Raw genomic sequence first — 27103 nt, 5'->3', positions numbered from 1 at the left:
TACTTTGTTAATGATGTGTATATATCCGTGATTCTATTTATCTTGATGATATTGAGGCCAGACTACTTGTTTTGTTTTGTTGTCTGTCTCCCCGTTTACACTGTGAGCCCGTTACTGGGCCGGGCTGGTCTCTCTCTCTGTTGCCCAATTGTCCATTCCAAGCACTTAGTCCCGTCCCCTGCACCTAGTAAGCGCTCAATAGATAGGACTGAATGTATTTTGTTTGGTTATGCTGTCTCCCCCCCATTTAAACCGTGAGCCCGTCGTTGGGCGGGGATGGTCTCTCCTTGTTGCCCACTCGTCCATACCAAGCGCTTAGTCCAGTGCTCTGCACCTAGTAAACACTCAATAAATAGGATTGAGTGTATTTTGTTTTGCTGTCTCCCCCGTTTAGGCTGTGAAACTAAGGCCGGGATGGTCTCTCTCTGTTGCCCAATTGTCCATTCCAGGCGCTTAGTCCAGTGCTCTGCACCTAGTAAGCGCTCAATAAAGACGATTGAGTGTATTTTATTTTGCTGTCTCCCCTGTTTGGACTATGAGCCCGTTGTTGGGCCGGGCTGGTCTCTGTCTGTTGCCCAGGTGTCCATTCCAAGCGCTTAGTCCAGTGCTCTGCACCTAGTAAGCGCTCAATAAATAGGACTGAATGTATTTTGTTTTGTTATGCTGTCTCCCCCCTTTTAAACCGTGAGCCCGTCGTAGGGCTGGGATGGTCTCTCCCTTTTGCCCATTTGTCCATTCCAAGCGCTTAGTCCAGTGCTCTGCACCTAGTAAGTGCTCAATAAATAGGATCGAGTGTGTTTTGTTTGGTTCTGCTGCCCTTCTGCCCCCTTTTAGAGCGTGAGCCCGTGGTGGGGCAGGGATGGTCTCTCCCTGTCGCCCATTTGTCCATTCCAAGCGCTTAGTGCAGTGCTCTGCACCTAGTAAGCGCTCAATAAAGACGATTGAGTGTATTTTGTTTGGTTTTGTTGTGTCTCCCCCCTTTTAGACTGGGAGCCTGTTGTTGGGCCGCGATGTTCTCTCTCTGTGGCCCACTTGTCCATTCCAAGCGCTCAGTCCAGTGCTCTGCACCTAGCAGGCGCTCAATAAGTATGATTAAATATATTTTGTTTTGTTTTATTGTGTCTCCCCCGCCTTTTAGACCGTGGGGCCGGGCTGGTCTCCCTGTTGCCCACTTGTCCATGCCAAGCGCTCAGTCCCCCCCCCTGCACCTAGCAGGAGCTCAATAAGTATGATTAAATATATTTTGCTTTGTTTTATTGTGTCTCCCCCCCCCCCCGCACCTAGCAGGTGCTCAATAAGTATGATTAAATATATTTTGTTTTGTTTTATTGTGTCTCCCCCCGCCTTTTAGACCGTGGGGCCGGGCTGGTCTCTCTCCCTGTTGCCCACTTGTCCATGCCAAGCGCTCAGTCCAGTGCTCTGCACCTAGCAGGTGCTCAATAAGTATGATTAAATATATTTTGTTTTGTTTTATTGTCTCCCCCCCCCTGCACCTAGTAGGCGCTCAATAAGTATGATTAAATATATTTTGTTTTGTTTTATTGTGTCTCCCCCCCCCGCACCTAGCAGGCGCTCAATAAGTATGATTAAATATATTTTGTTTTGTTTTATTGTGTCTCCCCCCCCCTGCACCTAGTAGGCGCTCAATAAGTATGATTAAATATATTTTGTTTTGTTTTATTGTGTCTCCCCCCCCTGCACCTAGCAGGCGCTCAATAAGTATGATTAAATATATTTTGTTTTGTTTTATTGTTCTCCCCCCCTCTCTGCACCTAGTAGGCGCTCAATAAGTATGATTAAATATATTTTGTTTTGTTTTATTGTGTCTCCCCCCCCCGCACCTAGCAGGCGCTCAATAAGTATGATTAAATATATTTTGCTTTGTTTTATTGTGTCTCCCCCCCCGCACCTAGTAGGCGCTCAATAAGTATGATTAAATATATTTTGTTTTGTTTTATTGTCTCCCCCCCCCGCACCTAGCAGGCGCTCAATAAGTATGATTAAATATATTTTGTTTTGTTTTATTGTGTCTCCCCCCCCCTCTGCACCTAGCAGGCGCTCAATAAGTATGATTAAATATATTTTGTTTTGTTTTATTGTGTCTCCCCCCCCCTCTGCACCTAGCAGGCGCTCAATAAGTATGATTAAATATATTTTGTTTTGTTTTATTGTGTCTCCCCCCCCCTGCACCTAGTAGGCGCTCAATAAGTATGATTAATTATATTTTGTTTTGTTTTATTGTGTCTCCCCCCCCCTGCACCTAGTAGGCGCTCAATAAGTATGATTAAATATATTTTGCTTTGTTTTATTGTCTCCCCCCCCCTCCCTTTTTAGACCGTGGGGCCGGGCTGGTCTCCCCGTTGCCCACTTGTCCATGCCAAGCGCTCAGTCCAGTGCTCTGCACCTAAGTGAGCGCTCAACTCAGGACGATCGCACGGACGACGGCGTGAAGGTATTTATTTGTGGAGTGAAGCGACGACCCCGAGGAGTCAAGGGCGGGGACCAACGGGGGCCTGCCCTCAGGCCCAGTGAGGAGGAGCAATGGCGGCGGGGCGGCGAGGCCTGGCCGAGGGGGTCGCCATGGTGACGGAGGGCCGTACGAACGGACCAATGAGCGACGAGCTCCGGCCCCCCTCCCCTCCCGATCGTTGGGGTGGCGCAAGCCGGGGCAGGACGCGGTGACGTCACGCCGCCAGGCGGCCAATCGGAGGGCGCGGCCGGGGCCCGCCGGCCAATCGGAGGGCGCGTCCCGCCCCCCCCCGGGGACGACGCAGCGGTTGGGAGCAGAGACATTTTCGGGGCCGCCGCCATTTTGTGCGCGCCGAGGAAGACGACGAGAGGCCGAGGCGGCGGCGGCGACGACGACGACGACGAGCGGAGGGTCCCGTCGCCCTCCCCCCCCCTGCGCCGGCTCCCCCACCCCCTCCCCCGCGGTCGGCATGCGGTGAAGGCCCCGAGGAGGAGGAAGGAAGGAGAAGGAGGAAGGGGGTGGGGGGGGTCGTGAGGGGGGTGAGGGGGAACCGGGCCGCCATGGCGGAGGCGGCCGAGGCCGCCCGGGACGACGCCTGTCGGGATTACCAGTCCTCCCTCGAAGACCTCACCTTCAACAGCAAGCCGCACATCAACATGCTCACCATCCTGGCCGAGGAGAACCTGCCCTTCGCCAAGGAGATCGTCTCGCTCATCGAGGCCCAAACCGCCAAGGTTTTTATACGCACCCCCTCCCTTCCCCCTCCCTCTTCCCCCCCCCCCTCTGGTTGCCGTGTGCGGGGGGGGGGTCAGGAGGCTATTTGGGAAGCGCTTCGGAGGGGCCCAACACTGTGCTAAACGATGGGGTGGAAGGCAGGGTGTCCTTTAGCAGGTGGGGGAAATGGTATCATTAGGAGGCTATTTGGGAAGCGCTTCTGAGGCCCCCAACATTGTCCTAAACGATGGGGAGGGAGGGGGTCCTTTAGTAGGTGGGGGAAATAGTAATAGTAGGAGGCTATTTGGGAAGCGCTTCTGAGGCCCCCAACATTGTCCTAAACGATGGGGAGGGAGGGAGGGGGTCCTTTAGTAGGTGGGGGAAATAGTAATAGTAGGAGGCTATTTGGGAAGCGCTTCTGAGGCCCCCAACATTGTTCTAAACGATGGGGAGGGAAAGGGGGTCCTGTAGCAGGGCGGGGGGATAGTAAATGAGGAGGGTATTTGGGAAGCGCTTCTGAGGCCCCCAACATTGTCCTAAACGATGGGGAGGGAGGGAGGGGGGTCCTTTAGTAGGTGGGGGAAATAGTAATAGTAGGAGGCTATTTGGGAAGCGCTTCTGAGGCCCCCAACATTGTCCTAAACGATGGGGAGGGAGGGGGTCCTTTAGTAGGTGGGGGAAATAGTAATAGTAGGAGGCTATTTGGGAAGCGCTTCTGAGGCCCCCAACATTGTTCTAAGCGATGGGGAGGGAAAGGGGGTCCTGTAGCAGGGCGGGGGGATAGTACTATTAGGAGGGTATTTGGGAAGCGCCTCCGACCACACTGCTCTAAACGATGGGGGGAGGCAGGGGGTCCTTTGGCAGGTGGGGGAAATAGTCAATGAGGAGGGTATTTGGGAAGCGCTTCTGAGGCCCCCAACATTGTTCTAAACGATGGGGGGGGAGGGAGGGAGGGGGTCCTTTAGGACGAGGGAATAGTAAATTATTAGGACGCTATTTGGGAAGCGCTTCTGAGGGGTCCAGCACTGTGCTAAACGATGGGGTGGAAGGCAGGGTGTCCTTTAGCAGGTGGGGGAAATAGTAATATTAGGAGGCTATTTGGGAAGCGCTTCTGAGGGGCCCAGCACTGTGCTAAACGATGGGGTGGGAGGGAGGTAGGGGGCCCTTCAGCAGGGCGGGGGAATAGTAATATCAGGAGGCTATTTGGGAAGCGCTTCTGAGGCCCCCAACATTGTTCTGAACGATGGGGTGGGAGATAGGTAGGGTGTCCTTTAGCAGGTGGGGGAATAGTCAATGAGGAGGGTATTTGGGAAGCGCCTCTGAGGCCCCCAACATTGTTCTAAACGATGGGGGGGGGGAAGGGAGGTAGGGGGTCCTTTAGCAGGTCGGGGGAATAGTAATATTAAGAGGCTATTGGGGAAGCGCTTCCGTTGGGGTGGGTGGAAGGTAGTTAGGGTGTCCTTTATTACTCCCCCCCTCGGGTCGGGTAATATTAGGAGGCTATTTGGGAAGCGCTTCCGAGGGGCCCAACACTGTTCTAAACGATGGGGTGGGTGGAAGGTAGGGCGTGCTTTATTACCCCCCCGTCCCCCACCCGGTCGGGTTAATAGGAATATTAATTAGGAGGCTATTTGGGAAGCGCATCCGAGGGGCCCAACACTGTCCTAAGCGATGGGGTGGGTAGATGGTAGTCAGGGTGTCCATTATTAACCCCCCCCCCCCAGGTCCGTCTGTTGGGGTCGGGGTAATGGTAAGGTTAATTAGGAGGCTATTTGGTAAGCGCTTCCGAGGGGCCCAGCACTGTTGTAAGCGATGGGGTGGGTAGGTGGTAGCCTGGTCGTCCGTCCGTCCGTCCGTCCCTCGGGGCCGGGAGACGGCGTTGAAGCGCCTACGAGTGTGCCGAGCACTGGTCTAAGCGCTGGGGATAGAGCCGAGGGAGGCAGGGTTAGAACCCGTGACCTCCTGGCACCCAGGGTTGAAAGGCAAAGCTCCCCTTCGGGGCAAGTGGGAAATAATAATAATTTTGGTAGCTAAGCCATGTGCCAAGCCCTGTGCCAAGCGCTGGGTGGAAAGAAGGCGATCAGGTTGTCCCACGTGGGGGCCACAGTGTTCCGCCTCATTTTCCAGGGGTGGCAATTAATAAGGTTGGTGTGGGTTAAGCGCTTACGAGGTGCAGAGCACTGTTGGAAGCGCTGGGGGAGAGAGAGGCAAAGGAGGTGGTTCCCCCCCCCCCGAGGCTGCCCAGTCGGCATCCCCGTTTTCCAGATGGGGTCACTGAGGCCCAGGGAAGTGAAGTCACACTGGGGGGGGGGGTGGTCCTCTCTCCCCCACACAGAGACACACACACGTGGGGCTTAAGGAGCTGGGGGGAAGGGGCAAAAGGGGCAAGTTGTCGGGGCGAGGGGGCGGCGGCCACCTGGAGGAGCCCAACATGGCGCCCGGGAGGCACATGATGCCAAGGGGGCAGAGAGGAGGGAGCCGCCAGTGCCCGTCTGCCCGCCTGCCAGCTGCTCCGCCCCGTCAGCCCCAGCACGGAGAGACACACAGAGACACACAGAGAGACACACAGAGACAAGGTGGTAGCCTTGATGGGTCCAAGCGTGTAAGCCTAACGCCCCAGCAGCGCCTCTCTTCCCTCGCCCTCCTCCCCCACCCCCTTGCCAGGGAAGGGGTGGATCTCTTTCCGTTCCTCGGCACCACCCTCCCGCTTCGCCTCGATTTTGCGGGTTTTCTGGGGGAGCGGGAGGAGGGAGGGGAGGGCCGGGGGGGCGGGCGGGGGGGGGAGGAAGGATGGGGAGGGGACGGGGACGGGGGGCGGGCACGCCACCATCGCTCTTCAACACCCCAGCCGAGACCCATGTCCAGCCGCTCCTCCTACCAGTCGTCCCCCCGTCCCCCCCCCCCCCAGTCGCATCCGTGGGTTAGTTTTTCCTAGGCGACGTTAGCGACTCCCGCATTACAGGTCGGAGCTCCTCTTAGTAGAGCGAGCGCCCTTAAAAGGCCACTCCAACGAGCCCCCCCCAAAAAAACAAAAACAAACCATGTTGTTTAGAGCTGGTTTCTGTCTAGTGTAACACTCGAGTGGTCTGCCTTTTTCTTTATTTTTTCCTTCCTAAATAAATGGTTTTGAAATGTGTGACTGGTATTATAAAATTTGCGAATAAAACCTCTAAAATATGTATTTGTCTTTTTTATTTCCCATTGTAAAGTGTAGCATCTGTCCCCCCACCCCGTCCCCCTCCCCCCAAGTTTTTCTCCGTGGTTTTGTTTAAACAAAAGTCCTTTAAGTGACGTGATCTAAGGTTCGTTCTTCTTTAGGTCTGAGGTTCCACTCTTTCGAGCGACCAGCGGAATCTAGTGTCACACGTTTTCAGGAGGATGGCTCATTCCCGTAAAGGGGCCGGGAAGCAGTGTGAGCACTCAAGTGAAGGCCCCCTGCTTTTAAAAAGAGAAAAACAAAAACGTGATCGGTGAAAATAGCGTTTTTCCCGGGGGGGCGGGGGGGGAGGTGACCTATCTGTAAAGCAGTTTTTCAAAACTGTCTCTTTAAAATACCGACCTCGAAAGGGGGCAAAGCTTGGAAAATACATCGCAGATAGGCCGGAAATCCCTGCTCGGTGCCGATACACGCAAACGTGGACTTGCGGATTTAATATCTAAGGCTCAGGGAAGGGCCGGTTCCCCTAGATCAGATCGATCCCTTGTAACCCTCCGAAAGGTAGTTTTCTTTAGGCTCTTGGAGTAGGGCCTGACGTGACTTTTAAAATGTCTCCCTCTTGGGTCCTGAATGGTTAGCCACGTGGTCTGTAAAGTTGCCCCTTTTAAAACGCCTTTGCTGCTGGTAGAAATCTTCAGAGAGCAGATCCCGTTAAAACAATCTGACTTCCACACGAGAAGCCCGAGTGGAGAAATAGTCGGGTAGGACACGTCCCGTGGCGACCGCTCTTGGGGGTTCGGAATTGAGACGGCTGTGTGTCCTCCCCTCTTTTCCCCTTCTCCCCCCACCACCCACGCCCCGTTTCGGCAAAGCGAATGAGGAAAAGATGCTATTTCGGGGGTTACTTTATGGAGGTGGGTCCCCGGGGAAGGTAATCAGCTGTCTTAGTCCCCAACCGGCTGAAGCGGGGCTTCTCGAGTCCAGAGGAATCCCTTTATCTTGTGGCCGGGCCCGTTAAACTTTAAGCCCCCAGATCCGCATTTTACCTTCCCCCCCACCCCGTCCCCCGTCCCCCCCCCCGCGCCAGGAAGCATATTGCTGCTGTAAAGCATGATATGCAAACAGGGAAGGATAACACGGAGGGGGGCTTCGCTCTTCACACGTGATCAGCACACTCGGACCTTTTTTTAGGCTATACTTCCACCCCTGGAAGTAGCGTCCGGAGCAGATACTTTTGTTTTAATATATCTCAGTGTCTGACTTCCAAAGGGGGTGGTGACTGAGGTCAAAGTCAGCAAGCTGCCCATCCTCTGTACTTTATGCTCCGTAGGCCGGCGCATGTGACGTGTGGAACTGGGCCGTGGCTTACCCATTTAAAACTGCCCCTGTGGGCAGATCAGGACCGTTAGGACGGAGGTCTTCACCGCTCCCCTCAGGCCCCGACGCTCGGCCCAAAAAACCCAAAGCAAGAGCACTTCCACACGCTTGTCTGGGCAGCGGGTTTTGTGAAGCCAAGGCGGCAACCGTGTATTAGAGAGCTGGGGGCCCGCCCCAGCTTCAGTGAGCTGCGGGTCGTGGTTGCTCAGGGGGCGAGATCCCTGGGGGCACGGGGTGGCCGAGGGGGAACGGGGCGGGGCTCGGTTTTCGACCCGGGGTGCTCCCGCGGAAGAGGAGCCCGGTCGACACGTAACTTGAATTGGTGTGCCTTCCTGTAATGCTCTTCAACAAGTCTGTGTACCTGCTGATGCTTTCTGCAAGCTTGCTGTGTCTTCTGCTTCTAAAAGCCCGCCCGGTAGACGTTGCGATTGGATGGGGGCCACGGCGATTCGTTCTCTTTGGACGTCGTACCTCACGCCGCTGTGGCTGCCGCTCCGATTTTGTCCCGGTGGCCTGTGTGTTTCGAAAGGAGACAGACAAACCAAAAAACCTCCCGTTTTCGTCGCGCGCTCGGCGAGGGAAGAGCATCTTCGGGGCAGTCGGTCGCGCGGTGGCCGCCGCGTCTCAAGTTCGACCCGACTTACCAGACTCACCTGCTTGATTTCGTTTCTCTTGTATCGACAACCGCCCCCACCGTCTTGCGTGTCTCCCGTGCACTTAACCGAGGGACGCCTCTCGTTTCAGCTTTCGGAGCCTACCTGGAATTTACTGCGTTCGTTTGAATTGTAAAGTAATTCTAGGTCTTCCGGATGTGTTTTTGCTGAAAAGAAAAGCTACCGGGACTCTACGTATAAAATATATATATATATATATATGTGTGTGTGTGTGTGTACATATATAACATATATATACATATATATATTGCACTTCATTTCCTTGGAATTTTTTTCCAGAACTCTAAATTTGGTTTTACACCAAAGTCTAGGCACACCGTTTTTGAAGTTTTAAGTTCTAGAGTTTGGGGGTTTTTGTTTTGAAAAATTTTTTCTCCTGCCACCCAACTTCCCTGCTTCCAACGCAAAGGACTGCCCGCCCACGTGAGCTCAGTGATATTGAGTACATCAAATAACCATGCTTGTTCATTTTTTTTATTTTTCCTTCTGGTAGTCATGAGCTTGTTTTGTGTGCTCAACAAAAAGGTTAAATTTAAGAAGAGACATAAAATTTCTTAAACACAAGTCTCATAAGGGTTAAATTAATGTCAAGCCAGTGATCTGTTTTGTTGTCTGGAGGACCCTTATCAAATTTAGTACCAACCAATAGAGGTCTGTATTTGTGGGTTGGGAAACTCATTTTTAAGAGAGTCTTGAGTGACATTTCCTTATACTAATTCTCTCAGTTTCTTTTTATTCAGGCTCCTTCTACTGAGAAGCTTCCCGTTATGTACCTTATGGATTCCATTGTGAAGAATGTGGGAAGAGAATATCTTACTGCCTTTACTAAAAACCTAGTTGCGACATTTATTTGTGTGTTTGAAAAGGTATCTATGCTTTTAGAAACTTGTATTTTTATCGCATTTTCTTCCTGCTAAAATAAACACTTGCCTTTCAGTGTTGGGTTTTCTTGGGTGGACCATCAGTTTTCCTGGTGCCGCTTGAAAGGAAGGGGTCAGCGTTAGTCCTTTTGTGTTTTGTGCCGAGGCGGGAACCGGATTTCGCTCCGTAATTTCAGGCTATTTGGCGTGGAGTATTTTGTCAGAAGAGAAATGGGAAGTGGGAAGCAGGTTTTCTTTGGTGGTTGCTTCTTGTCTTGGGTGGGTTTTAGGAAGGCTGGCGAACCTCTCCCAGGTGAGCTAGGTGGAGGTTGTCCCAGATTGTCGTTATCAGCGTGGCTTTGTGGATAGAGCGCGGCCCCGGGAGTCAGCGGGTCATGGGTTCTAATCCCGGCTCCGCACTCGTCTGCTCCGTGGCCTCGGGGAAGTCGCCGGAACTTCCCCGTGCCTCATTTACCTCATCTCGTGGGGATCGAGACAGCCCCATGCGGGACTGGGACTGTGTCCAACCCGATCTGTTGGTATCCACCAACAGCCCCTGGCACGTAGGAAGCGCTTAACAAATACCACCATTATTATCGTGGTTAATTGCTCTCTTTTGGCCAGGGCATTGTGGGCCCTGTCCTAAGGTGTTTCCTCTCTTTAGGTAAAAAGCTTAAACCTCCCCCCACTTCCCTCAACACCAATTAGTCGGGGTCCAGTGTTTGCGTTCCTCGTTATTCTGAAAACTGTCCTCCCCGGGGGCCTTAATTTCTTCGTTTTCTAATGGAAGGTTTTGTTTTGCCTAAGTTCCGGTCTCCGATTTTGTTGACTCCCATAAGCGAACGAGAGCCACGTTGAGAGATTAATTCGTGTCTGTCCCTGGCAGGGGGAAAGGTTCAAGTTGGTTCTGGATAGGAAAAGGCGAGTACTGCTGTTTGTGGAGGGCATCGGAGAGGGTGCCAGCTTAGATATCTGGGTTGTTGAAAGGCATCGGTAAAGTTTATTTACGTTCTTGGAGGAAAGAAATTTTAAATATGCGCTGAATTGTGTTTGAAAGGTGGATTTTGGCTTTCGCCGGCAGGACCTCCTCAGGGAGCTGACTCTGCTGCCCTATATATAGCCTCTGAAGGAGGTGGTAGTCCGGTCTTGGAAGTCGTGCCTGCCCTGGATTCAGGGGAGAAATAAGGCTTTTGGGCTGACAGAGAGGGAACCTCAGGCTTTGGGGGATGGACCCACCTTGAGGTGGCAGACATTAGAAGTCAGCAGTCCATGATTTCATGAACCCAAACCGGAGAGAGGTCGGTGCCGGTTTGTAAGTAGGCTTGTCATTTGAAAACGGAGATTCTTTACTAGAGATCTGAAATTGTGGATTTCCATTCGCAACTGGTTGGTGGATTCCAGTGGTTCGTAAGCCACAGGCGTCTTTTCTGGAATAGAGCGGCCTCTCAGAGGAATGGGACGGTCAGCTCTCGGTCCAGACAGGGATGAGAGTTTGTAGGTCTTCGCGAGCGTATGTGTATGTGAGAGAGACTCCCTTTGGTTGTCTGCTTTTTGTCTCGGTGTGCCTTTCACTCTTCCACTGAGAAGGGTAGGCAAGTTAAAAAGGTCAAACTTTGGCTGGTGAGCTCAAATTGTTTGTCAGGTGTGTGTAGATACATGGAAGGAGAGGAATTTGAATCATTGAACGTTGGGGTTTTGGAGGATTTCATTCCCCAGATAATGGAGAATTGACTGTACTGGTTGAAATCAGACTGTTGCATTGAGAAGTGCGCTATTGAGCGACTGTTTTAAGTCTCTTCTTGTGCCCCGAGTAGAGATTTATAAACTATCCCTGGGAGAAAACGTCTGGAGCGTTAATCCTTAAATTCAGACGTCTGTAGTAGGCTTGTTTCAGCAACTCTTGTAGTTTGCCTTTTGATTTATAGATGAGCACAAATGGCAGTGGAAAGTTTCAATTTGGCTAATATCCAAGTGATGCCTCCGAATGTGTTCATAACATTCAGAAAAATGCTCTCTAGAGGATGGTAAATAACCAGTGTGTTTCTCCCCAAAATGAGATTCTTATCGAAGGCCACGTCATTTGCCAGAGCCAGGTTTCCCCCGCAATTTCAGCTAATCAGAAATCCTCCGGTCTGGTGTGCGGTAATCATGGAGGAGAGGCTGATTGATTCCAAAAGAAATGGTGAAGACAGGTTTTGACACACAGCCCAGGCGAACGTGGTGATTGTTATTTAATGTTGAAGACTTGTTTTATAGTAACTTAACAAGCAATAGAATTGTTCTGTTCTTTTAGGTGGACGAAAACACTAGGAAAAGTTTATTTAAATTACGTTCCACATGGGATGAAATATTCCCTTTGAAGAAACTCTATGCCCTGGATGTCAGAGTCAACTCATTAGATCCTGCTTGGCCAATTAAACCTCTGCCCCCCAATGTGAACACTTCTAGCATCCACGTGAATCCGAAGTTTTTAAGTAAATCGGTAAGTTTTCACTATGGAGGTTACGGCACTGACCTATCATTGATGCCTGTTGGATTTCCCTGCCGAAAAAGATTTTGAAAGCGCAACCGAAGAGTAATGCCCCTCCCCTGGAGGCTTACTCTAAAGGCAAGAGCTGCCTCAGGCGTCCCGCAGGCTGTTTGGCCTCGGCTAGAGCAGCGCGTTTTAGGAAGTGGCGTTGGTTCAGAGTGGATCGTTTCTAGATCTGCAGGAGCGTAACACAATTGGAAAGGGGATTCAACTCTTAGGCGTGCGTTTCAGTGAACTGCGTAACTGGACATTTACCTTGCAGCCGAGGACAGGGGCGACTCGGTTCTAGTTGTTGTGTCAGCATTCAGTGAAAAGAGATCATTTTGAGACTCTCTCCTCTTTTCTTGTGACATCGTTACGACTTTTCTTTTCCCGTTCTCTGTCCACATAGCCGGATGAACCCCCAACACCAAGCCCAAAGGTCAGCTCGCCTGGCATCTCCACACCTCCGATTGTCCCTGATATACAAAAGAATTTGGCGAAAGAGCAATTGATAAGGCAACAGCTGCTGGCGAAACAGAAACAGTTGCTGGAGCTTCAACAGAAAAAACTGGAGCTGGAGCTAGAGCAAACTAAAGCCCAACTGGTAAGTCGATAGACGTCCTGTTTTGTAACGCCCCGAAGGGTATTATTTATAAACCTTACCTCTGCCCTAGTATGCGGTATCGCCGTTCGGTATGTTTGGTTTCCCTCACCCTGATTTGGCTCTCGTCGTGTTGATCTGTGTGCACTTGGCTTGCTTTGAAATCTTTCTAATATCTGTGGCTTTTGTTCTGCACTTACTATGTGCCGAGCACTGTAGATACGCAAGGTGATCAGGTTAGGCATATTCTCGGTCTCGTATAGGGTTCACAGTCTAAGCAGGAGGGAGAACAGGGATGCAGTCCCCAGTTGGCAGATGAAGAAACTGAGGCACAGAGAACGGGCCGGTGATAGAACCGGGAGCGGAACCCTTGTCCTGTGACTTACAGGCCCCTGCTCTTGCGACTCGTCCTTGTTTTTCCCATTAGCGAAAACTCCGAAGAAAAGCTTGGAGTTGGGTCTCTCCCCGCAAGTGAAACCATTTTGCCATATGTAGAGCCGGATCTTCCTGCGACCCCTCTCAGCGAGTGCGGTAGCGTTTCCGTCATTACTAAATGGAGCTGTAAGCGTAGAAGAAAATTCTGGAATCTCTGTCCTCTGAAGCAAGCGTGACTCCACTCTTCAGCGCTTTGCACTGGAAGCACCGTGAGGCTAAAAGTTTGAGGAAACACGTGTGAAGCTAAAGTCTTGAGTAAAACCCTGCCTGAACCTCAAATGAGGGTGGTGGTGAAGCCGTCCGAGAATATGTCGAGCACTGGCTTTGTATTAGGTGCCCGGGGTATACGAACGTGGTCTTTTCTCTCTGTCGACTTGCCAACCTCCCGGGCTGAGCAAATCCCTCAAGACTCTTGGGCGTCAAAACCCGTAACTTTGCAAAGCACGGTCGGGAGTTGTTTCGTCAGGTCGAGCTGTGTCCTCTGGAGTGCCGCCGAAGCCCAGACTTCCAGTGCTCAGGGGCTCTGGGTTTTGGTTCACGGTTGGCGTACTATTTAACGGGTGGTAGGCCTGTGCCTTTCGATGTGCACGTTTTCCGCATAAGGAAGTCCCCGAGAAATGACGGCAGAATGGCGGGCGTCCGCCAAATAGCCCGAGCACCTCGGGGTATCGTAACAGGTGACGGCATGCTTTCTGGAGGAGCGGCGCGATGGTTGCTTTCCTCGGCATCCGTCTTCGTGGTTAGGGACGCTCCCAGACGTCCTCCCTACCTCCCTGACTTTCCCTCCCGCCTTTTGTGTGTGAATTTACCCTCACGCTTAGTTTCAGCCTGAATTGATTTCAGCCGAGGTGGGGCATCTGCCGTCTAGCTGACCTAAAGCAATGTGATTTCCATTTCAGGCCGTTTCCCTTAGCGTTCAGCAAGGAACATCCGCCATGGGTCCAGTTCCCGCACCTTCCAAAATACACGTACCGCCGGCGGCCCACGGGGCCGGTAAATCTTCCCAACAGGTTTCTGTGCCGCCGGAAAAAAAGCATCCCTCTCCACCGTCCCAGCTCCAGGACGTCAAGCTGACCAACAGAGACCCTCGTCTCAATAGGATGAGCCAGCACTCTTCTCACGCTAAAGATCCGAGCCACAGGAAAGAGTTTCCGGCCAACGCCGTGAACCAGTCGGAGAGCAAAGTGGGCAAGGCCGTCCCCACGGAAAAACAGAACTCCACCAAGCCAGAGAAAATGAAATCGAGTGAAAAAATCCCCAAGAAGGAAGCCGACCAATTTGACGCGAAGTCCAAGTCCCCGTCTCCCCTGAAAAACAAAGGGTCCCACGCGAAAGAGGTCAAGAATCAGGAGCCCGACGGTCTGCGGGCCTCGGAGATAAGTAAGAGGGACCCGAGACTGAAGAAGCACCTGCAGGATAAGCCCGACGGCAAGGACGACGAGCCAAAGGAGAAGAGAAAAAGCATCGAGAAGAAGGACAAAGAGGAGCACGCCAAGTCCTCCGAACACAGACCGGCCGGCGGGAGAAGCAAAGTGATAAACGGCGTGGTGCAGAAGCAAGAGGCCAGCCCGGAAGAGGCCGACAAGGCGGCGGCCAAAGCGGGCCGGTCGAGCGCCAGGAAGCGGTCTCGGTCGCGCTCCCCAAAGTCGCGCTCCCCCATCACGCACTCCCCAAAGCGGAGGGAGAGGCGCTCGCCCAAGCGCCGGCAGAGGAGCCTCTCCCCCACCTCCACCCCGAAACCGGGGAAGCCCCGCCCGTCCAGCGCCAAGCAGGCCCACGCGGAAGAGTTCGGCCAAGCGGCCAGGGAAGAAAGGAACCAGAACAAGAGGAGCGGGAAGCAAGAGGCGCGGGATCCCCGCAGGGTGAAGAAGAGCCAGGAGGAGAGGCCGCAGGATGCCGCCAGTCAGCACTCCTCCAAGTCGGGCTCCGAACCGAAGGAGAACGTGGAAAACTGGCCGGGTTCCAAATCCGCCAAAAGGTGGAAATCCGGCTGGGAAGAAAACAAAAAGTAAGTTCCGCCGTCGGGCCGAGTCCCAACTCAGAGTCTCCAGGCTTCGGGGCGGGGCCCCGGAAGGTTCGCTCGCAGGGTTAGCAATGGGTCTCGGGGCGCAGGTCGGCCGGGCGGCTAACGTATCGGTTTCGTTCCTCCCAGCTTGCCGCAGGGCGAAGACCACCAGGGACTTAGCAAATCGCCTCATCTGAGGCACAGGGAGAGCTGGGCCGGCGCCAAGGGAATCTTGTCGCCTCGGGCCCCGAAGCAACAGCACCGACTGAGTGTGGACGCCAATCTTCAGATCCCCAAAGAGTTAACTTCGGCCAGCAAGAGAGAATTACTGAAAAAGGTAAGTGGTCGTCCCGCCCGTCGGCCTCGCCGCTTCTGTCACTGTGGATTTGGGCCGGTGTACGAGATGGTGGATTTTCTCCCCTCCTGTCCCACTGCAGGCCAACGAACGCCTGACCTCCGGTGAAATCTCCCAGGATGAGTTTCTCGTGGTGGCTCACCAGATCCGCCAGCTTTTCCAGTACCAGGAAGGGAAACACCGGTGCAACGTGTGGGATAGCCCTACTGAAGAGAATCAGGGCGGACTGAAGAAGAAGCCTCTCCTGTCTGACGCCGAGCTCACCTACTACGAACACAAAGCGAAGTTGAAACGGACCCAGGTTCAGCATTCCTTCCCGAGGCTGGATCTGTTGGACCCCGACATCTTCGACTATCATCTGACTGACGCCTTGCTGTCGGGAATAGAGTGTGAGCAGGCCAAAAGCAAGCACTCGAGTCGCGGGGGGAGCGGACAGTTCGACAGAAAAGAGCCGTTCAGCGAAAGATCCAGGCGGCACTCTCCTATTCCCGGGAGTCGGGCTTTTGGCGAGAACCTTTCGCCCCTGGAGAGTCGGAGGAGACACGAAGAACAGGTCTCCGTCAAAGGTAAGGAAAGCTCAAGAAACGTCCCCTCTGCCTCGCGTGGCCGGTTACCCTTCCTCTCGACGGGGGATACGGTCGGTTCTCACTTGACCGGGAGCGGGTTGGGGAAAAGAATCGTGCGCGCCTGTGGGTGTGTCGCGTGCCGGGGGCCCGGGCGCGCCTCAGATCTTAACCGAGCCTGGGTAAAAGTAACGGATTTTCTGATGTCCGGTGAAGATCCCAGGGCTCCCCGAGGTTTCTCCGTTGGGTGACTCTGCCCGGCCGCGTCCGGCTCGGGTCGCGGGAGACGGATTATTTTATTCAGGCGAGCGGATGAGGGTCCGCGTCTGTGAAAAGAAAGCAGCCCCCTCTCTAGAGACCCGGCCCTAAACCCCCCCCCCGCCCCTTTCCCTCCTCTCTCCCCCGAAGGTGCCCGAGAGGAGCAGAGGTCTCCCTTCAACGATCGATTTGCCCTGAAGAGGCCCAGGTACGAGGATTCCGAGAAAGCATTCGCCGAGAGTCCCGCGTCGAGATTCGCCGGCCTCGATACCAATCAGAGACTGACGGCCCTGGCCGAAGACCGACCGCTGTTCGACGGACCTTCGAGGCAACCCGTGACGAGGGGGGAGGGTCCCACCAAGATTCTCTTTGAGGGACCCAACAAGTTGAACTCCAGACTGGAAGGCCCGCCGACGCCGGGGTCTCTGCGGTTCGAGGGGCCCTCCGGCCAGCTGGGAGCCGGGGGCCCGATGCGATTCGAGGGGCCGCAGGGCCAGCTCGGCGGCCACCTGCGCTTCGAGGGCCCCCAGGGCCAGGGAGGCGCCCCTCTGCGGTTCGAGGGCCCGCTCGGTCAGGGGGGAGGAGGCGGGGGCTTGCGGTTCGAGGGGCCCGTGGGGCAGTCGGTCGGCGGCCTCCGGTTCGAAGGCCCCCGGGGTCAGCTGGTGGGCGGCCTCAGATTCGAGGGACCCCACGGCCAGCCCGTCGGCCTCAGGTTCGAAGGCGCCCGGGGCCAGCCCGTGGGCGGGCTCCGGTTCGAGGGGCCCCACGGCCAGCCCGTGGGCGGGCTCCGGTTCGAGGGACCCCACGGCCAGCCCGGCGGCGGGATTCGGTTCGAGGGCCCTCTGCTCCAGCAGGGGGGCGGCCTGAGGTTCGAGGGGCCCCACGGCCAGTCCGGGGCCGGGATGAGGTTCGACGGGCCGCACGGTCAGCTCGGCGGCGGTCTGAGGCTCGAGGGGCCCATCGGGCAACCCGCCGGGGGGATGAGGTTCGAGGGGCCCCTGGTCCAGCAGGGGGGCGGGATCCGGTTCGAGGGGCCTTCGGTCCAGGGCGGCGGCCTGAGGTTCGAGGGGCCCCTGGGACAGAGCGGTCCCCGGTTCGACGGCTGCCACACGGCGCGGTTCGACGGCCAGCCGGGCCAGCCGTCCCTCCTGCCGAGACTGGACGGGATGCACGGCCAGCCCGGGCCCCGGTTCGAGAGGGCGCCGGGGCAGCAGGCCCTGCAGAGGCTCGACGGGCAGCCGGTCCAGCCCAGGTTCGACCCGCAAGTCCCGCAGCGGTTCGAGGGGCCGCGCCAGCCGGCCTCCCGGTTCGACCTCGCCCTCGGACTTCAGGGCGGGCGGTTTGACGGCCATCACCCCGGGCAGAGACTCGAGGCGGCGGCGTTCGGACAGGCGGGCCCCTTCGGCGAGCCCCCCGGAGGCGCCTTCTCCCCGGCCCAGGGCCTGCCCTTCCAGAGACACGAGCAGATGTTCGACGGCCCGCGGGGGCCGAGCTTCAACGGCCCGCCCGGCCCCGGCGTGCAGAACTTCCCCCTGAACAGAGCCTCCGGACACTTTTTCGAGGAGAAGAACCTTCAGGGCCCTCAGTTCGGCGGCTTCGGCAACTTGCCCGGCCCTCTGGGAGTGGGGAGCCTCCAGCCGGCTCAGCAGGTAAGGCCGTTTCCGCCAAACCGCCCCCCGGACCGGCAGCGTCGGGGCCCGGCCGGGTCGGAAGACCTCGGGCGTCCCCGCCCCGCGCATTCGCCGCTGGGGCGAGGCCGACGCCTTCCTTCGGCCCGGCCCAAAGCCTCCCCTTCCCGCGGCTGCAGCGGGGAGCCCGGGCCGGGTGCCGCAGCGAGGCTCCGGGGTCTGACCCGGACCACCCCTCCCGGGTTCCGGCTGCTTCTCCTGGTCCGCTTTAGCCCACGTTCCGGCTCCGAGCCTCACGCTGGGGCGAGGGGAACGGGCGACGGGCAGATGGCGTTTAGAGGGTGTCGTGAGTACGGTCGGGGAATGAAGCGTCTGTTCCTGACGGTTACCGCTAGCCCCGTTGCGCTTCATTCAGTTGTGGTCCCGAAGCCCTCGCTCACTCATCCTCCAGATCCCATCTTTTCCTCCTCGTGGGGAAGCCGCCCCGCTCGGGGAATAGCCTCCCTGCCCTCTTTCAGCCGGACTCCCCTGGCTCGCTCTCTGAAGGGGACCCGCGGTAAGCTAGAGCTTTCCTCGTTGACCTTCGTGAGGGGGAAAACGAAATGTTTTTCAGTTGCAGAAGGCATTTTCTGGCCCTCTCAGAGGCTGTTGGAATTGGAATATTTTATATAGATCTTCAAACCCGACAAGGGAAGTGATTTTTGTCCGGGGGCGGGGAGAGGGAGCAAGGAGGCCCTCAATTATTCACAGACTTCTGGTTAAATGGGCATCAGTCTTCCACCACGTATTTATTGAAAGACTGCTCTTCGTTGCATTTCCACTTAAGGAAAACCTTGGAGTGGCCGGGCTATCTCAGGAAATGTAAATGGATTGGGTTTTATCGGAAGACTAGCGAACCGGCCTCTGCTTTGGCCGGGGCGTGAGAGAAGCCAGGGGCTCTTCTTTAGAAGAACAGAGGTGGAAGACAGCAGAGGGACTGCTGCTCATCGAGGCTGTCCTCGGGCTGGAGCACCGGCCGCCTCTCCTGCTGCCCCTCGCCGACTTCCCGGGGGTCTTGCGGCCCGCCCCTGGCCTGAAGCCCCTTGGAGTCAGTGAAGGGGCGAAGCGTGGGAAGCTAGCGCCCGCGGCCTCGGTTGGCCTCTCTGCTCAGATCCGGGCTCCTCACCACCAGTCGTGGAGTCTTCCTGGCTCTGCCTTCCCGGGCCCGCAGCGGGGCACCGGTGGGTGAGCACTCAGTAGGTGCAGAGCGCTGTACTAAGCGCTTGGGAGAGTGCAGTTCAGTAGAAGTAGCACACACGGCCCCTGCCCCGTAACGAGCTTAGAGTCTAGAGGAGGGGGCAGGCCGGTGCCCGAGCTTGTGGCTCTCCATCCCCCCTACCCTCCAGCATTGGTTTCTCTGGGTCCCTGGCCGGCGTGGTGGGATGCCGTCCGCGGTCTGGGAAGTAATAACGATTGTATTGGTTAATCCAAACGCCGTAATAACCGCGGGGGTAGACAGAAGCCGCTTAGGCCGGGCCCGGTCCCTGTCCCACAGAGCGTTGAGGATCTCGGCGGGGAGGGAGAACAAGAATTGAGCCCTGTTTTACACAGGTGAGGGTACTGAGGCCCAGAGAAGTGACTTTCCCGAGATGGCGCAGCAGCCCGGTGGCAGAACCGAGATTGAAAAGTCAGGTCCTCTGACTCCCAGGCGCCAGGCTCTAGGCTCCTCTGGGTGTGGGTTGGGCCCGGGGGTGCCTCCAGGGCAGAGTCCGGAGGCAGGAGCCCAAAGAGCCAGGGGCTCCTGTTAGGTTGTCGTGGAAAAGGAGTCTGTCTGCCCATCATCTCCTTTGGTCATGACTTTTCTACCCCCAAACCAGGTAGATACCCCTGAATATCGATTATCACGTTATCCCTTCCTAGGGGTGATTTCCCCCCCACGGAACCTGAAGTGTATGTGTCGTGTGTACTGGAGGGTTATCTTATCCACTTAGGGAAAATCGGGATCATTTATCATCTCCCCGTTTTGTGCTGTCTCTGCATATGGAATTCCTATTTTTTAAAATACATTTTCAAAATGAATCTTCTACTGCCTCCATTTTAGGATCGTTAGTTATTTCAGACTAACAGCTGTTCATTTTCTACTGAATTTTCGTGGGGGTAGACTGACTTTAGCGTGCTTATTTCTCTCAACTAGCTCCACTCGGAGTTTACTCTCTTGAAAAGACCGATGTGTAATGACTCATTTGTGGACTAATTTACCGTTGTGCTGATTTAGCCAATTGCTTATCTGTATAGATGCATGTGCATATTAACAATTATCTAAGTCGGCACAGTGATAAATGTCATTTTGAATATACATACGCATATACGTATGCACGCACAAACACCCATAGCAGAAGTATGTCGGTATTATTGCAGATGTGAATCTGTGTGCCTGACAGCAGAATTTTCCAAAAGAGAGAGCTCTAGGGGTTAAGATAGTAGGATGAAAGTAATAAAAACTCCTCTATCCTGAGAAAAGTCTTGTGCGATTTTTGTAGAGCACAGGAAATCTGCAATACTAGGGGGTTTTGCAAGTCAGGAAATGTAACTGCAGGAGGAAGAGGAGGAGGAGAGACGGGGTATAGGGAAAGGGCTGATATGGTGAAGAATTAAAAATCTAGCTTTCAGGCACATTCAACTGTGGTTTACTTTTGTAGGTCCTGACTCAGCCCGTAGGTTTTGGCCAAGGGCAACAGTTCTTACCTGTCCACGCGCAAAATCCTGGTGCATTCGTTCAGAATCCAGCAGGTGAGGAGTCTTCCGACACGGGTGTTTTCTGGCAATGAGAGAAGAAGCACGGAGCAGCTCTCTATTTTGAATTTGTCTTCATTGAAATGGTCTTCTTTCTTTTTATGTCTCAAGGGGTCCTGCCACGTGCATACCCTGATAACCATCTTGGCCAGGTGGATGTAAATGAATTATTTTCCAAACTGCTCAAGACGGGAATCCTCAAGTTGGCCCAGCCTGATTCTGCTTCGACCCGTAAGTGTCACGTTAGGCTGCCGTGCGTTGGCCGGCTAGGTGGTTTTGTCTTTCCTTTTTCCTTTCTTGAAAAGAAAGAATTGGCTACGTTTTAAACCGATGCATGGTTTCGTTAAGCTTTGGTATCCGTATGCTATACATCTGCCAAAGCAGTGTCAACGGGAATTTGCCTAAGAAACTGTTGTTCGGACAGAAATCTATCACCTCTCCCCGTAACAAAACCCGGGGGCTCCCTCTTCCTCTGCCTGCATTTCCACGGGAAGGGCCCAGCCTCGCCCCTTTCCTTTCCTCGAACAGTTTTTGAGGTCAGGCAAGAAGAACCCACTACCGGGGGTCACCAGGGTGGGATATTCACCCCAACCCCACAGCACTTAGGTCAATATCCGTATACTCTCCTCTTCCCCCCTTTATGTAATCTATTTTAATGGCTGTCTGCCCATTTATTACCTGTTGTTTTCCCAAGCGCTTACTACAGAGCGCTGTATACGGTAAACGCTCAAGAAATACCCTCGATTGACTGATCGGATGGCCTCGAGGCTGAGGAAGGGAGAGAGAAAATGAAAAGGTCTCCCAAAGTTTAAGCTAGTTCACCTGAATCCCTGGGAGGAAAAGAGCTATCGAAATGATGCAGTTCGGTCTGGGTTAATTCACGGATTAGTGGAAATGGTTCCCGAGTCACCTTGAGACGCTTGTTCCTTTTCATTTAAAGAAGTGAATGAAGTTTCTACTCAACCTGCCCCTGAGGATGAAGACGACGATCCAAATGAAGATCAGGATGTTCCAGACCTCACTAATTTCACAGTCGAAGAATTGAAACAGTACGTCTCTCTTTGACCCGGGCTGACGTTAGCTCACTGGGCTATTAGATTGATCGATGATGTGGTCTCAAGAAATCTAAAGCCCTCCTCTTCTCAGTAAAAGAGTGTGGATCCCTTTGATGGCGGGAGTCGCATTTTAACATATTCAAACCAAATCCTCATGTTCTGTTTAACCTTCCAGCGTGGTCTGAGTCTCTGAATTCAAACAAACAAACAAAAAAAACCCCACCGAACCACAACCCACACAGCCCAGTCTCCCAAAATTCCTGTTTTCACGATGTGTTGGGGAATCGAAAGCTGACGTGGCTGTTGGCGGGGTTTCTTTTGACCGTGCGCACTTGTCTGGGTTGGATGTGGCTTTGGGCCAAACAGTTGTGCGCGTGCCTCAGCCGACATCTTCCTTAACCCCACAGGGTTTGACTCAAGTGCAGCACACGCCCGTCTCCCCCCCTCCGTCGTCAGAGAAGTGACCGTGCTTCTCTCCTCCCTTTCTGCTGCCCCCCTGCATTTCATTCTTGAGTCGGCCACTTTTGGGCAGCTGTTACTGTCTTTTCCCTTTAGTCTCTGTCACTCTGTGGCTTTGTGTTTTCCCCTTTCCCTTCTCTCAGATCCCACACCTTCCCAGGTTTCTGGCCTAAGGCCTTTAGGGAAGGATGCGATTGGCAAGGTATCTTTAGAGGTCAGGGAAGCTCTGGCTGATGCACACACTCAGCAATGCTTTTGTCTGCAACTCTAGATTCATCCCACTCCGCTGTGGGTTTTTTTTCTCTTTATTCTCGCTTGGATGACGTTCGATGGTCACACTTTTGCCCTTTTAAGCCTGGCTTCAACAAAAACGATTTCTCCGCCTCCTTTTTCTTGAACAGACGTTACGACAGCGTTATAAATCGACTGTACACTGGGATTCAGTGTTATTCCTGTGGAATGAGGTTTACCACGTCTCAGACGGATGTGTACGCAGATCACTTGGACTGGCATTATAGACAAAATAGAACCGAAAAGGATGTCAGCAGGAAGGTTACCCACAGACGATGGTACTACAGTTTAACGGTAAGCGACACGTCGATGGAGGGTGTCTGTGGAGCCCCTACTGTGTGCGGAGCACTGGGCCGAGCGCTTGGTAGAGTGCAGCAGAGTTAGAAGGCACAGTGCCTGCCCTCAGGGAGCTTGCAGTCTGGTCAGCACAAGGGGAATTTGTCTTCAGAGTGATGCAGCGGGGGAGGGGAAGATTTGCTTCCTCGTTTGTGTTGGGATCATCGATTCTTGCTATTCGGCGCTGGCTGAATGTTTTGGGAAAGCAGATCGGCGGGAGTGAGGAATCTGCGATGTTGACTAGGCTTTAGAGTTAAAGAGAACCACTTTATGTTGGGGAAAGGTTTTCTACTTCCCTAATGTCCTCCGGAAACTATCGAGTGGGGGGACCCTGCCACTGACTACCGGGCCGTAAGATGATATAGGGAAGTTACCCTGCCAGCAGCGGACGTTTGAAACGAAAGCTGAAAAACTCGAATGTTCAGTGAAGTAGTAAATTTTGGGTCCACTGTCTTTTGAAGGACTGGATAGAATTTGAGGAAATCGCTGATTTGGAAGAACGGGCAAAGAGTCAATTCTTTGAAAAAGTGCATGAGGAGGTTGTGCTGAAAACCCAGGAAGCTGCTAAAGAAAAGGAATTTCAGAGTGTTCCTGCCGGACCTGCTGGCGCAGATGAGGTAAAAAAAAAAAAAAAAAAGAAAAAAAAAAGAAAATGGGTTTGCGTTGCGTCCCAAGTGTCCCGAGAGCGGATCACACGACAGGCCCAGCCTAAGTTTTGTCTCTAAATTGTATTTCCTATTCGTGTGGCACCTGGAGTACCCCTGAACGAAGCACTGGATTGAAATCTCCAGGCGCTTTTGAAACAACAAATTCATATCTTGTTGAATTTTACTCAGCAATCCCCACGTGTATTGTGAGCTACGAGAAAACTCCCCGTCTGGCCCACCGGGGCACTTTTATACACTATGGAGAGAGTGCTTTAACTTTTTACAAGTACTGTTTGTGGATCTTTGTAAATGAGGCCCCCACTGGTGGGGACATCTGATCAGACTTTCATTGTGTGCTGTCTTTCTGTCTGCTTCATGTTCCAGAGCTGCGAAATCTGCCAGGAACAATTTGAGCAGTACTGGGATGAGGAAGAGGAGGAGTGGCACCTCAAAAATGCCATTCGGGTCGATGGAAAGGTGAGTTTCGAGCCATTTTTCTGGGTAGATGTGGCTGTGAAACTGGTTAGGGAAATCAAGACGTGGACTTGAGGTCCCCGTTCTCTCCCTGAAGCCACTGGAAGCGTATCTCCTGGAAGAAGATGGTGATTCTGTCTATCATCATCATCTCTTCCTTGCCCTCCACTCCTCCACCTTGAGGCTGTGAAAAGTCCTCGGACCCGGTCCCCCTCTCCCCGGCGCCTCCAGGCCGGTGAACGATTAAACCTTCTCTAGGACAGACACAGTCTGTTCTGTTCGTAAAGATCAGGGCTGGAGACTCCCCAGCCTCCTCTGGAAACCCGTTCTAGTGTTCATCAATCCGAAAGACCAGAAGTTCTTCCTTCTGCTCGACCAGACTCTCGCCAACTTTCATTTAAACCCACTTCCTCGCATTCCCCGGTGGAACTGGAGAACCGGCAGTCCTTTGCCCGAAACCGGCTTCGTATTCCCCTTCCCAGCCGCTTCGGCAACACCCGGAGGAAGCCTTTCCTCTGTTTTCTGTCCCCCTCATCGTTTCGGTCGCCCTTCGCTGACCCCTCACCGTTTCCCTTATGCTGTCTTCCTAAAAGACCCGTCTCTGTCTTCTCCTCGCTTTCGGGCGGCCTGTTAATCGCAAACGAAAACTTCGGAGGCGAGCGTTATCGGTTTAAATAAGGATGAGCTCCCAGTTAAACAGATTAGATTTGTTTGGGTAGTTCAACCGACGGGGCAAGTTGTTTTTAGCTGACACCGTGTCGCTTTTCATCTCCCCCCTCAGATTTACCATCCGTCGTGTTACGAAGACTATCAAAATGTAAGTGTTTATGTGCACTCTGACCGGTGTTGGACACGAGTTGACGTTGGAAAGCGGCGTGGGTGGGTGGGGGTCCGTCCCGCGTCCCGTCTCCTCGGACCCTCCGCCTTGGGAGCCGTAGGACAGGGCCCTGAGAAGCCGAAGCGTTTCGAGTTTGCGCTTCACACTGGGCAGAAAAGAGGGTGGCAAGTCTATATTCACCGTCTTTTTGGGGGTTTCACCCCCGGGGAATCTTCCTTTTTTGGTGTAAAAACTTTTGCCCATTTACTGAAGATTTGAAAAGCGGTTCTTTTTGAAAGGTGGCCCCAGGTGGGTTGTTGATTGGGTGTCACTAGCAAAGCCACTTCCTTTAACCCTGCCAAGAGCATGGCTTTTTTCTGCAGGTAGATTACTGGTTAAATTAGTTGGGGAAAGACACTGGGCGGATGAGAAAATGAGGGATTTCTTTGCTTTCACCCACTGTCGGTCGGTGGTATTTATTGAGCGCTTACCGGGTGCGGGGCATTGCGCGAAATGTTTGGGAGAGTACAGTGCAATGGAGTTGGTAGACAATATCCCCGTCCCTGAGCAGCTTAGGCAGTGAGAAATGGAAAGCAATAGGAATTTGCATTTTATTGTGGGAGTCTGAGCAAAGCCCACCTATAGAACTTGCGCTGGGAGTCTCTTGAGCGGCTGTGCAAGTTTGTGTGTGAATAGTTATTTCCATCCTGTAGTGGAATCAGACACAGAGGGCATCTCCTGGGCTCACGTAGAATTGGTGGGGTCCTTCACAAATTCTAAGTCAGTTTCCGGGGCAAGAAGGGATGGCTAGAAAGGGGAGCCTTGGAAGGGAAGAGGTGGTGGTGAGAAAGATTGGCCTTTCTTCCCCAGAGCTCTGTGTCCACCCACCTCAGACTTCCCTCCATCCCACATTGCTGTCCCTTTTGCCCTTTCTCCCCCCTTCAATCTGATATTAGTTGTTATGAGCTGGGCTTGTCACCTCCCGCGCTGAGGAGACTTTATTTTTCCTCCCTCCACCTGCAGACCTCTTCGTTTGACTGTACGCCATCTCCCAGCAAGACACCCATCGAAAACCCCTTGAACATGATGTTGAGCATCGTCAAAAGCGAAGTACAGGAACCCTGTGATAGCCCCAAAGTTAAAGAAGAACCTGGTGACACCCCACCAGCCTGTACAGAAGAGGGCACAGTCACATCCACAGAAATAAAAACAGAATCGGGGCCGGTGGAATCGGTTTAAATAAAACGAGTAAGATATTCTTTTTTTTTAAAAAAAAAAAAATACGAAAAGGAAAGAACTGCTGTAGCGTGGTTGGATCTAGGAGGCGAAGACTTTTTATATGTGTGTACATAACTATATAAATATATAAATTGATCGGCTGAGGCAGGGACCTCAGGTAAAATTTGGTGAATAAATACATTTTAGTATTTGCATTTCCTACTACCTGCACAGTTTCAGGTGCTCGTTGTGTGAAAGTTCTGTAGATGCGTGCAAATTAACAAAATGGAATTGTATATGTCACATTAAGTACAATTTTCACTTGTGGAACTGTAAATTATAAATAAAAGTATTTTTGCTATCTATGGAGTGTAATGTTTATGCACACCATCGAATAAAGACAGTGTTTCTGTACTTTTTATTGAGTAAAAATGGAATTAAACAAGAGACCTCAGTTGAGACATTTTTTTCTAGTGGCCTCCTGTGATATAAATGACCGATCACCCTTCTGGTGGATGGAGACAAGTAGAGTACTGCGGAACTCTTTATCAGATAGGAAAGTCTATGTTAAAAAAAACACAAAAAAAAACAAAACCCAAAAAACATTTACTAAAAAAAAAAAACCCACAAAAAACATAACATGACAAACACACACAAACCTGCTTGATATTTAGAAAACAATTTTTAACCCAAAATTTAATTTGGGAGGATTTCATGAAGCAACTATTTTTTTCTTGACTCTGGGTGATTTTTGATCTTGAACATCGGTGCCATCCGACATTTGAGTAATAAACACACTTAGCGGATTTTAATGGCCTTTTACAGTCTATAAACATTCACATTTAGATACAGTGGGAACCAGTTTTCAAGTTAGGGGGGGGGAAAGCTCTAAGAATGTTCATTTCGCAACAAACATGGTTAATCTTTTTTTTTTTTTTCTTTTGTTGGTTTTGACTGGATTAGATGGTAAATCGGATACCATGAGATGTTAATATTCCTACATGTAATAAATAGAATGAAGAAGTAACCTTGAGGCTTTTTCTCTTTTATTTCATGAGTGACTGAAAAGCGCGTGGGCCCGTGTTTGCTCTGACACCTAAATTACACCCGAACCGGCCTACGTGGCCTAAATTCCCAGGAAAATCGCCCCATTCCCCAGGCTGGGGTACGGGGGGATGGCGGGGGCTTGCTGGGGGCGGTGTCGGACGGGTTTAAATGTAAGATATTGGGGAGAGTGAGTTGGTTGGCGAGCGTTGAGTGAAATGGGCAAAAAATGGTCCCTTCGGGGAGGGCACTAGTTGGCGTCCCGGGGAAATAGGAAAGGAGACCCGGGCCCTCGGCGCCCTCGGTGCCCGCGCCCGCTTTTTCCACAGCTTTGTATTTCTGAATCGTGCCCCTTCGTTATTTCTGATGGATGCGATGTCA

General features: G+C 53.0%; 1 protein-coding gene across 1 annotated transcript; it reads left to right on the top strand.

The window, feature by feature from the left end:
• The first annotated feature begins 3005 nt into the window (after positions 1-3005).
• Positions 3006-26705, top strand: PCF11 (PCF11 cleavage and polyadenylation factor subunit). The gene is made up of 16 exons (XM_029047901.2): positions 3006-3204; positions 9133-9258; positions 11546-11734; positions 12174-12368; positions 13700-14808; positions 14953-15142; positions 15243-15726; positions 16132-17630; positions 20288-20378; positions 20493-20612; positions 21322-21430; positions 22297-22480; positions 22984-23139; positions 23554-23646; positions 24425-24460; positions 25484-26705. The coding sequence occupies exons 1-16, from the start codon at positions 3031-3033 to the stop codon at positions 25697-25699; spliced, it is 4971 nt and encodes a 1656-aa protein (XP_028903734.1). The 5' UTR covers positions 3006-3030; the 3' UTR covers positions 25700-26705.
• The last annotated feature ends 398 nt before the right edge of the window (positions 26706-27103 follow it).

This window comes from Ornithorhynchus anatinus, chromosome 20 (assembly GCF_004115215.2).
Source record: "Ornithorhynchus anatinus isolate Pmale09 chromosome 20, mOrnAna1.pri.v4, whole genome shotgun sequence".
NCBI classification, from domain to species: Eukaryota; Metazoa; Chordata; class Mammalia; order Monotremata; family Ornithorhynchidae; genus Ornithorhynchus; species Ornithorhynchus anatinus.
The sequence above is the reverse complement of the archived record's forward strand: the minus strand, read 5'-3'. Positions and strand labels throughout refer to the sequence as shown.

What these genes read in the sequence shown, in the direction of transcription:
- PCF11 (XM_029047901.2), top strand. Translation starts at nt 3,031, where the DNA reads ATGGCGGAGGCGGCCGAGGCCGCCCGGGACGACGCCTGTCGGGATTAC. An exon ending in AGAGAGAATTACTGAAAAAG is followed by an intron (nt 15,143 to 15,242) that starts GTAAGTGGTCGT and finishes GTCCCACTGCAG; the next exon opens with GCCAACGAACGCCTGACCTC. An exon ending in GACCTGCTGGCGCAGATGAG is followed by an intron (nt 23,140 to 23,553) that starts GTAAAAAAAAAA and finishes TTCATGTTCCAG; the next exon opens with AGCTGCGAAATCTGCCAGGA.